Genomic DNA, 12,209 nt, shown 5'->3' on the forward strand with positions numbered 1-12,209 from the left:
CAGTTGTTGCTATAACAAATTACCACAAACTTAATGGCCTCAAACAATGCAACTGATATTTCTTCAGGTCAGAAGTCCAAAATAGATTTCACTCAGTTCAAGTCAGGATATTGGCAGGGCTGTGTTCCTTCTCTGGGTTCCAGGGCCAAATCTATTTCCTTGTCTATTCTGCCTTTTAGAAGCTATCTTCATTCCTTGGCTCATGGCTTCAAAGCCAACAGTGTAGCATTTAAAATCTCTGACTCTCCTGTTTCTCTTTTTTACTTCTAAGGTCCTTCAACGATTGCTTTGGGCCCACCCTGATAATCCAGGATAATCTTGTTTTAAGATTTTATTTAATCACATCTGCAAAGTCCTTTTTGCCATGTATTGTAATACTTTCACAGATTCTGGGAATTAGGATTTTAATATCTCTGAAGGACAGTTGCTCTGCCTAATACAGTCTCTGTCCTCATGGGATTTGTATTCTACAAAATCAAACAGCCAATTACTGTATAATCTTCAAGGAAGTCTGAGAAGTAGGAGAGCAAAGAAATATGGAATCATAGAAGCTAAGAGAGTACTACTGTGAATATAGGAAACTTCCCACTGGGTTTTACGATAAATATCATTGATCATGCTGATTAGAGAAGTCTCAACATTATATAGTAGTGGAGCAGGAATCCATATTGAAGTATGCTGCAATGTAAAAATATCAAGCCGGATATGATGTTGCATGCCTGTAATCTCAGAAATGTGGGAGGGTGAGACAGTAGGATCTCAGGTTCAAGGCCAGCCTCAGCAATTTAGTGAGACCCTGTCTTCAAAATAAACAATAAAAGGGTTTGAAATATGGCTGTATGGCAGAACACCCCTGGATTCAATTACCAGTGCTGCCAAAAAAAAAAAAAAGGAACTGAGAAAGTAAAATTAGTAATAGATAGTAATTGTAGGCTACCCTTTCAAAATATTTGGGAAAAACATTGTGTAATTACAATTATTGTTTGTAGTCTCCCTGTGTACGTTCATCATATAAATCTCTATTAGAAGTAAATAGTTGACAACTTTTTAAAAATTAAAGACATGTACAGTTGCTACTGATAACTCACAAGCAAACATCTATATTCCTTGGCTTTTTACTCAAGGCCTTTCATAATACAAATATATCCTACTTTTCTCAGATGTCTTCCATTTCTCATAAATCTTGTGCTTCACCTGTTATTCCCATTTCTTCTGTTATGCCTATGCTTAATTTCCATCCTGGAATGGTGTTTACCCCATTTCTTTCTCCTCTTTACCAGGAATCTAGGTTATCTGAATCCCTACAAACTTCATTCTTAGAATTTTAGCAGCACATTTTATAGACCTCTTTTATTCTTAGTTCTTCATTTCCAAAAGAGATTTGTTATAAAAATGAAAATAATCACCTGACTTTCACTAAACTTTGTGATTCTATATTCTATATTTTGAAAGAATTTAGAGAGGAAATGAAAATTGAGTAGATAACACACTGAGATTTTTTTTTTTTAAAGAGAGAGTGCGAGAGGGGAGAGAGAGAGAGAGAGAGAGAAAGAGAGAATTTTCAATATTTATTTTTCAGTTCTCAGCGGACACAACATCTTTGTTGGTATGTGGTGCTGAGGATCGAACCCGGGCCGCACGCATGCCAGGCGAGCGCGCTACCGCTTGAGCCACATCCCCAGCCCCACACTGAGATTTTTGTAGCAAGTAAAAATTGATAGTTTTTTCCCTCAAATTTTTCCTCATACTTATTAAACCATACCACATGAACAAAAATGTAAAATTAGAATTCAAAACTGTTATGGGTATTCTGTATTTACCTTTATGGGTGTTCTTTATTTACCTTTGCTGGGAAGAAAGAAGAAATCTTGGTAAATTCTACTTTGTAACACAACTTTGTAATTTTTTAGGAATTCAATTACATAAACTGTAGAGAATCGTTATTTTAAATCTGTTTTTATTTTCTTTTTCTCAAAAGGTCCAAGGGATGTCTTTCATCGCAGCAGTGCTCATTCTCAATTTGGAAGAGGCAGATGCTTTCATTGCATTTGCAAATCTCCTGAATAAGCCATGTCAATTGGCTTTTTTTCGTGTGGATCACAGCATGGTATGAACATTTGAATGAACTATTTCTTTTGTATGTTCTGTATTCTGAATGTCTCTTAAAGTAAAACACAATAATTACTAAGGTAATCTGAATTTGAACTTGTGAAGACACAAAGAGGTGCCAATAAACAAGATTTTCTATTAATGTTAAGGACTTAGTTCTATTTTTCTAGTGTATATTCTTTCATAACTTTATTGAATTTTCTGTCTGCAGATGTTGAAATATTTTGCAACATTTGAAGTTTTCTTTGAAGAAAATCTATCCAAACTATTTCTTCATTTCAAGTCTTATAGTCTTACACCAGACATATACTTGATAGACTGGTAAGTCATAATATACATAACAAATAATAATGAAAAGGAGATAAATTATAACTTTTTCTGTGCTTAGGAACTATTGTAAATCTCATGCATAGGATCATATATATTAAAGAACCTTTCCTTAGAAATAGAGAAACTTCCACATTTTTATGGGGATGTATTTGATTAAGAGTATGGACTTGGCCAGGTCCACTGGCGCATGCCTGTAATCCCAGAAGCTCGGAAGGCTGAGGCAGGAGGATTGCAAGTTCAAAGCCAGCCTCAGCAAAAGAGAGGACCTAAGGAACTTAGCAAGATCCTGTCTCTAAATAAAACATAAAAAGGACTGGGGATGTGAGAGAGAGAGAGAGAGAGAGAGAGAGAGAGAGAGAGAGAGAGAGAGAGAGAGAGAAGGAGGGAAGGAGGGAGGGAGGGGGATTAGGGATTGAGCATAGGGCCTTGTTAGGAAAGCTTTTTAAAAATTTTCATTTTGAGTACCAGGCTAGTGATCCTCCTGCTTCAACCTCCCTAGTAGCTAAGAATACAAGCCTGTAATTCCAGCTTGGACCTCCTTCTACTCAGGCTTTTTAAAAAAAAATTGAGTTAATTTTCAATGTATGCTCTTCCATTTTCACTAGGAATATTAGAGTTCTTCCCAAGATAATTGGGAAGAGAATTGAGATCAAATACTAATTCTGTGAGGAAGGGGTGGAAAGAAACCCTTAATTTAAGAAGTAGAGATGGACTTTTGTTTCACTACCCTTGTTGAACTTATTACATTCAAATCCCAGAATCATTTTTTCAAGATAAGAATGAGTATCTGGCAGTGCTAACTTTTTGTTTGTTTTGTTTTGTGGGAGAGCTTTAGTTCTCTTCTTCAGATTCCATCAGCCCTACCTCAAACTAATAAGGGTAAAAAGTTGTATCATGGACTGGATTGGTGGAGTGCTTGCCTAGCATGTATTAAGGCACTGGGTTCGATTCTCAGCACCACATGTAAATAAAATAAAGATCCATCAACAACTTTAAAAAATAATTTTTAAAAATTTGTGTCCTTTTATTTGCTAAGGCAATTTTAAGACAAGTCTTCTAGTACCTATTCTCCTACTTCCCAAACCAGAATGCCACCTGATGCACCATTGGATAAAGAATTACATGGTCAGACACTGTCAGAAAGGATAAGAAAAGCCATTTTGGTGATTCTATTGGAAAGGAAGTAATAAGTAAAGCTTGGTAGAGGAGAAAACAAAACAATGGATGTTTGCTGGAAGGGGAAGTGAATTATTAAAAGGTTTTATTAGGTTACTAAAGATGATATCTAGCTTCCTTATACACTAACAATAAATAATTTTTATTGAACATTCCTTTTCCTTTTTCTTTTTTTCTCTCTCCGTTTCTTTTTGGTGATGAAATTCAACCCAGGGCCCATTAAGCATGCATTGTCACGGATCTACACCCCCAGCCATGAACATTTCTTATGTGCTTAGACACCACCCCGAACACTTTGTATTTATTAATTCCTTTAATTTTCAAGGCAATCCTAAGGTAGAAAGTATTATTATTTTTTAGTTTACTAACGAGGAAACTGAGGCACAGCAAGGCTAAATATCTTGGTCAAGGTCAAGTAACTCAGTGGCAAATTCAAAATTCAAACCCAGATTCCATACCCTTACCACTACACTATTATACTAATCTGGAGTTTGTATTAGGCTTTGTCTTTATATAAGATTGTGAATTCACATAATTTTATTATTTATTACTTAATTTTCCATTATTAAAGTTTAGGGAATAAGCCATATTTTATTTGCTGTTGTATCCCTAATTTTTTTAAATTGAACTACAGACCACAATAATCATTTATTTATCATCATTTTTTTATAAAGATGCTTAATGAGTGATTGAATTAATAATGAAAAACTTCAAGACTATTTTTCCTCCTAATTTTAGGATCTTTACGCTCTATAGCAAGTCACTACCACTTGATCTGGCCTGTCGAGTCTGGGATGTATTTTGCAGAGATGGAGAGGAATTTTTATTTAGAACTGGATTAGGAATCCTCCGATTATATGAAGATATTCTCCTACAGATGGATTTTATTCATATAGCACAGTTTCTAACTAAATTACCAGAAGATATCACATCAGAAAAGCTCTTCAGTTGTATTGCAGCCATTCAGATGCAGAATAGCACCAAAAAATGGACTCAGGTAGAATGGCACTTTAAAGTTTGTAATCGATATGCTAAAATAATTAGTTGGCTTCTTGTAAAAAAGTTATATATTTCTGAAATGTTAGTGTATGAGTTCAAAAATGTAATATCTTTAAAAAATAATTTTGGGCTGGGCATGGTGGCACATGCCTGTAATCCCAGTCGCTCAGGAGGCTGAGACAGGAGGATTGCGAGTTTAAAGCCAGCCTCAGCAACTTAGCAAGGCCTTAAATAACTCAGTGAGATTCTGTCTCTAAGTAAAATACAAAAAACGGGATGGGGAATGTGGTTCAGTGGTTGAGTGCCCCTGAATTCACCCCCTAGTACCAAAATAATAATAATAATAATTTAGGGCTTTGAGATTTTTTTTTTTTTTTTTTTTTTTTTTTTTTTTTTTTTTTGGTGGTGCTGGGGATTGAACTCACAGCCTTGTGCATGCAAGGCAAGCAATCTACCAACTAAGCCATATCCCCAGCCCTCAATAATTTGGGGCTTTGAAAAAGCAAGAATGTAAAATAGATTATCTCTCTTCTACATGTCCAAATTTATAGCTTTATTTTTATGTAAGTTCAGTAGTACTTTTTATTGAACTTCAAATCACAATGATCATTTGTTTAGCAGAGCTGTTTAATAATTACTTAGAGGGTCTGGGGTTGTGGCTCATCGGTGAAGTGCTTGCCTAGCACGTTCGAGGTGCTGGGTTCAATCCTTAGCACCACATAAAAATAAATAAATCAAATAAAAGTATTATGTCCACCTACAACTAAAAAAATATTTTAAAAAATTACTTAGATATCTGAAATAGACAATGATTTTATTAAACATCTGCTATGTACTAAAGGTTGGCAGTAGAAAGAATCTAATATATAATTGTGGCTTTTTTTTTTTTTTTTTTTTTGGTACCAAGGATTGAACTCAAGGGCACTCAACCACTGAGTCACATTTCCAGCCCTATTTTATATTTTATTTAGAGACAGGGTCTCACTGAATTGCTTAGGGCCTTGCTGTTGCTGAGGCTAGCTTTGAACTTGTGGTCCTCCTGCCTCAGCCTCCCAAGTGGCTGGGATTGTAGGTATGCACCATTGCACCCATCTTAATCATGGATTTTTTGACTGTATTGTTTGTGAAGGGAAATAACAGTGGTCTAAGTTAGGTGACATAAAAGAAGCATTATGTCTTGATCTGTTAATGATACAGACAATTGGCACTATAAGTGCACAGATTTATTGCTTATGAAAATGGACTGTAGGAATGACTGTTGGTCCAGAAAATGTTCTGTTACTAAATACTAATATAAGAATATTTAGCAATTGATGAAAATTGGAATTGAATCATATTCCATAAAATTAAGTTTAAAAAAATTGGGATTTGAGAATGAAAAAATTTCAGGGATAATTAAATTACTAAAGGTTTTTCATGTTTATATGCTATAGTTATTTAATCTGTCACTTTAATCTGGGTGGTAGATCTTGAGGACTAATCTTTATTTTATATAATTTCCAGGTCTTTGCATCTGTAATGAAGGATATTAAAGAAGGAGACAAGAACAGCAGTCCTGCTCTGAAAAGCTAATCTTAAAAATTAACAGACTAACTGAAATATAAAAAATGTGTTTTTTTTTTTTCCGGGAAGTGGGGGGGGGGGTGAAAGTTTTCTGTGTTCTATGTAAAAAGCATGAAAGAAAATTGTTGGATAATATAAAAGAATCAAGAGGTGGAAACTGCTGAAGCAAAGGAAATAAGGATTTTATTAACAGTATTAATAAAAAAAAGTATTTTGTAGGGAAAGCCATTTTTCAGAGGAAAAAGTCTAAATGGTTATTACATACTCCATAATTTGGAGTAAACAGTTTAATGCAATAAATTTTTAAAATAGCTTCAAAGATACTTCGAATTTTTACATCTTTTCTTTTTTAACAATTACCACAAAGGCACTATGGAGGTCACTTGGGATTGTTAAATACTAATTTAACCTCTGAAATACTATAGTATGGTATTATCTCCAATTCTGACCTTTTGCAGATATTTTAGACCAAGAATTAGCAACTTTGATTGTAAACTAAGTCACTGAAATTGTTTATCTTCGTTCACAGGTTGGGGCAAATTTAAATTATCTGGGAACTGGAACATTAGTAGGAGATTGTTTCTTGTTTAAATGTTTTCCCACAGTATTGTGTCTATTTGTTTTTGATGGGAAATTCTTTTTTCTTCCTTAAAGAATTCTTACCATTCAAATAACTTTAGTCTTTCTGTTCTAGTATAACAAATTGTTCACCTAGTAATTTAACATTAAGAAAACTAAATAACTGATAAGAAGGAAGTTCTTTGCACTTTAATGGACTGAAGACTTGACTTTGGGATTAAAGTCCAAAAATATAAATGAGATTTTTCACTGGTTAGAGTAAAAATTAATGAATTCTGAGAGTTCTTAAATAGCATACTACTTGATAAGACTTTAAAATTTTTCGTTAAAATTCCTCCTCTGTCTGTAGAAACAAAATTTGTTAATTCCAGTTTGAAAATTGAAATCTTATATGTAGCTAAGTTCATTCCTTGTGAAACACTATGCATAAGGTGTTTTTTTTTTGTAATCAGTGAAAATAAGAGTAAAAGAAAAAGGTAAAAATAATTTTTTGAATCTAACTGATGGCATAGCCGATAAATTATTAATCATTGATAAATTGGCATTAAATTTTTTATGTTTAATTTTCAAACCTGAACTAAATCACTTGAGTTTTATGAGTATATGTATAACATACTATTCAGTTAATAATTTATAATGTTTTATGTTGAGTTTGGTTTGAAAGAAAACCTAAGCACACTATTTCTGTTAGTGGTATATGTATAGTCTTTAAACTAACAAATCTGAGAGTCTTGTTAGTGTAGTGACTGCCTCTTTAGAAGTATGGGACCAGAGAGTACCGGTATATTTTACCCTATGGGTCCTTCTAGCCTAGAGATTACTAGTGGATTCCTCAGAAGTTAACCCCATCATAGGGGCTGGCTTGGTGGAAACTGGTAGTTTAATAAAATATTAAGGGAGTACCCAGAGTCTTAATAGGTTTCAGGATGGCCTTGTAAGTCTGGTAACTATTTCCTTGGTATTGGTGACCCTAATAAAGGGGATGTACCCTCTGGCTGTAATCTCATTGAGATAATACTACCTGCCTAAATTGAATCTTACTTTTATGCATTCATTTCCTGAATTGGACCTAAGTTACTGTATTTCTTTTTCTTATTTTTTTATTATTGTACAGTTTGTTTACCTTTCAAGTGTAAATGTATATATACATATATATAATGTAAATACAAGGATTTCACTAAAAACCACTAGTAACAATTACCATGTAAATAAAACTTGCAAGCAGAGTAACTACTTGAAATGAGTCTTCATTACTTTGGGAATATCTGGTTTAGTTAACCACATCTGGAGAAGAAAAGGAATATACATCTTTGGGGAAGAAAGGCCAAGTTTCTCTTCCAAGGGATGCACTTAGACTTCAGTCTTGAGACTTTCAGTACTGGCAGCTAAAATACTGTACTGTATCTCCTTTCTTTGAACCTTGTATACAGGCAATATGTGGTTATTCACATGGTCAGTGTACAGCAGTTTGTTTTTTGATTGAAATATTTGTGCAATTAAAAGTAACTTTTCTTAAAATATCCAAAATAATGTGAGATTTAATATGATGTTTTGGTTGGTTGCTTATGTATTCACACACACACACACACACACACACACACCTTAATTGTTGTGTGCCACCTGCCTTAATTGTTCTTTTAGCCCAGGTCTACACTATATTATTTAAATGCTATTAAGATTCCAATAACTAGTTTTAAAGTCAGATTTTGTTGATTTTTTTCCCACTGGTGACTTTCATATAATGTTATTGGGTTGAGTATATTTGTCTTTACAAAAATTAGGTGCCACTTGTAAAAAAGCATTGAAATTTTCAAACCTTCTGACTTCAGGATAACAGCTTTCCTTGTAGGATAAGAACTAATGCTGTCTGTTTTGTTTGTTTGTTTGTTTGTTTGTTTGTTTGTTTTGATGCTTTTTACAGTGATCAACTATAAATTATATTATTGGAGGGTATCATTCTAAAACATAAAATAGTCATGAAATAATTTATCCTACTTCATAAAGTCATATAGTTGGTTTGACTTTTCATTTCCTATTTGGATAAAATTAGATTTGTTTGCATAAAATTAGATTCTAAGAGCATATTCAGATAGCAGGAATTGGTATAAAAAGTTGCAAAAATGGTGTGAGGTAGCATTGGAAAATCAGATTTTAACTTGCCAACTAATTGATGGATAAGGTTAGAATGTCTGGAAAACAAAGTGATTTTTGTACTGAGATCAGATTATTCTGCTGTTTGTTAAGCAGTGGCTGAAAGATGAATTCTCAAAAGCAATGAAACCTTAATTATAAGTTTATTTTTACACAACATGTAAAAAACTAAAATTAAGTAGAAATTTAAAAAACATATCAGAGCAATTAGCCTCTTTAGTGAGTCAGTCTTACCTTTTAAAAATAGTTTGCTTACTAAGAGTGTAATTGCTGTAGAAGTGGGGTACATGCAAAGTAGGATTAATGAAGTGTAAGGGCTGGAGTTGTGGCTCAGTGTAGAGCACTTGCCAGCATGCCTGAGGCACTGGGTTTGAGCCCCAGCACCACATTAAAAACAAAAACAAAACTAACTAGAATTAATGCAGTAATACATATTAAGACCCCGATTATGTGCTAAGCACTGCCTCTTATTATTTTGTTAGGCTAAAGTTTTAAGGCCTGAGAAGTTAGCCAAATTGCTTTTTCCCCCAAACAGTTTACTATTCATATTAATTGTCTGTTAGTCCCAATTCATGAAATTTTACTGTGTACATTTTATTTTCTAATAAACAACTGGGAAGGAAGTTTGCTTTGCGAAACTGTTTTGTTTGTTAACTATTTAAGTAAACAGTACTGTCAAAATTAAGATAAAATGAATTTTGTATTATTGTAATATATTTGGAAAATAATTTTTATAATAAAAATTTGGATGATAAACTAATACAGACTTGGGAGTATACAAAATTGACAACAGTGTGATATATACATTTGTTCTTGTTTTTAATCTCCATTTCAGCTTTGAAGTGGTGCTTCAAATTTTTCTTATCTAGGAAATATTGATAATTTTATAAGTAGATGATGTATTTTGATTGCTACATAAATCCCAAGACATTTTAATGTTCATCTATAGCTTTAAGAAAATTTGAAAGGGAAATATTTACTTGATTAAAACCATTGTAAATTGTAAAAAGCTCTGAATGTCAGTGTTTGGACTTTAATTTCAACTGAGAAGACATATTGGAGAGTATGTGAATGATAAGATTTATTCTAGTCTTAAATTGCATCAAGTGATTTTAAGTTAATTATATTTTGGGGCTGGGGAGATATAACTGGGTGGTAAAACATGTGCTTATTAGTTTGTACAAAGCCCAGGGTTTGGTCCTTAGCATCAAACACAACAAAACCTAAAACCAATTGTATTTCAGTGAGCTAAACTGCATTAGTCATAGAATTTCTTCTGACTTAATTTTTAAAACTACTATGTGAGCCCTTAAAAAATGAACTTTTCATCAAATTTTTAATGAGACTACATGTTTTATGATCTTTTAAAATTTTAAATCAACCCTATCATTTCTTGCTCAAGATCCTCCAATGGATTATAATAAATTTCTTATAATAAAAAACCCAAACTTTTGGGCTAGTGATATAGCTCAGTTGTAGAATGTTTGCCTAGCACGCATGAGACCCTATGATTCCCACTACTGAAAAAAAGAAAAAAATATCCAAACTATCCAAACTTTTTGTTCTTGTCTATGAGATCCTACTTGTCTAATCTCTGTCCTTCACTCAAGATGGAATTTTTGCCATTTTTTCTACCTCAAGTTTTGCTTTTCCCTCTGGGAAGTTCTTTGTCTAGGTCTTTTTATGGTTTATATTCTTTCACTCAGGTCTTTGCTTAATGCCACTTGCTCAGATAATTTTTCTCTAAATATCTATACTCTCAGCCTTATTTTGTTTCTAGTTGTCTAATAATATCTATGACATCACGAAGCGACATTATTGTATATAGTTGTTGCTTCCACTATAGTATAAACCATGAGGTCAGAAATATTGTCTTTATTATATACTTTCTAAATGATAATATCCCAAATAGTGCCAGGCACTATCTGTGATAGATATAGATAACTAGATTATTTATTTTGGTTCATCCTCATTGAATTTTTCTTTCATTTAAAATTTTTGCTTTAGAGAGATTATGTACTTCAGAACCCAAATCAAATTATTTCTGGCTCAGGAATTTTAATATTTAAAATCTGGGTAGAAGAAAATGGTACTAGTAGAAGTCAGAAATAGGAGTATTGGCTAGGGGTAGAGCTCAGTGGTAGATTGTTTGCCTAGCACGTATAAGGTCCTGGGTTCAAACCCCAGCAAAATGTGTGCGGGTGCCGGTGCATGTGCACACACACACACACACACACACACACACACACACACCAAAAAGAATATATCAGAAGACTATGAAGTCAAAAAAAAAGGGACAAGAGTATTTACATGGAGTGATTAGAAGTGTTATGGTGATAGATCTAAACACATTTTTTTAAAGGAAGGCATATAAGTGGCCAACAGAAATATGAAAAAATGTTCAATATCATATTACTAATCAAGGAAGTGCAAATCAAAACTAAAAAAGATTATTATCTCACTAAGTTAGAATGGCTATTATAAAAAAGAAGTGCTGGTGAGGATGTGGAGAAAAGGGAAATCTTGCATAGCATACACTGATAGGAATATAAATTAGTATAGCCATTATGAAGAACAGTATGGAAATTCTTCAAAAATTTAAAAGTAGCTGAGCATAGTGGCACACATCTGCAATTTCAGAGAGGCTAAGGCAGGGGATTGCAGTTTGAGATCAGCCTCAGCAATTTAGCAAGGTCCTAAGCAATTTAGCAAGACTGTCTCAAAAACAAAGATGGGGGGCTGGGGGTATAGTGAAGTGGTAAAGCACCCCTAGGCTAAATTCTCAGTATTAAAAATAAAAAGGGCTGGAGATGTACCCAGTACCAACACACACACATACATACATACAATTAAAAATAGAACTATGAGCCGGCATATGCCTGTAATCCTAGTGGCTCAGGAGGCTGAGGTAGAAGGATCTTGAGTTCAAAGCCAGCTCAGCAACAACAAGGTGCTAAGCAACTCACTGAGACCCTGCCTCTAAATAAAATACAAAATAGGTCTGGGTGTGCTTCAGTTTAACCCCAAGTACCCGCCCCCCAAAAAAAAATAGAACTATGATGTAGCAACGCTGCTAGTGGGTGTATATATATATATATAGGACTTCCAGAGCTAGGAATATAGCACAGTGGGTAGAGTGCTTGCCTTGCATGCACAAGGCCCTGAGTTCAATCCCCAGCTCCACAAAACAATAATAAAAAACCCAGTAGGATTCACAATAGTCAAGAAATGCAAACAATATAAATGTCTATCAGTGGATGAGTGGATAAGAAAAATGTGATACACGTATACACACAATGGAG

At 33.7% G+C, this 12,209-nt stretch overlaps 1 protein-coding gene across 2 annotated transcripts in view; it reads left to right on the forward strand.

The window, feature by feature from the left end:
* Positions 1 to 9,635, forward strand: part of TBC1D12 (TBC1 domain family member 12) — a 91,326-nt gene extending 81,691 nt beyond the window's left edge. Inside the window, exons 10-13 of one of the 2 annotated variants that reach the window (XM_081267712.1) lie at positions 1,979 to 2,107; positions 2,321 to 2,430; positions 4,354 to 4,612; positions 6,118 to 9,634. In XM_081267712.1, coding sequence (XP_081123838.1) covers positions 1,979 to 2,107; positions 2,321 to 2,430; positions 4,354 to 4,612; positions 6,118 to 6,186 — 567 coding nt within the window. In that variant the 3' untranslated portion in view covers positions 6,187 to 9,634. Of the gene's footprint in view, positions 1 to 1,978; positions 2,108 to 2,320; positions 2,431 to 4,353; positions 4,613 to 6,117 lie in introns of both variants that reach the window. The other variant, XM_081267713.1, reaches the window with a different exon arrangement.
* The last annotated feature ends 2,574 nt before the right edge of the window (positions 9,636 to 12,209 follow it).

Source organism: Spermophilus citellus (assembly GCF_964194105.1).
Source record: "Spermophilus citellus genome assembly, chromosome: 15".
NCBI classification, from domain to species: Eukaryota; Metazoa; Chordata; class Mammalia; order Rodentia; family Sciuridae; genus Spermophilus; species Spermophilus citellus.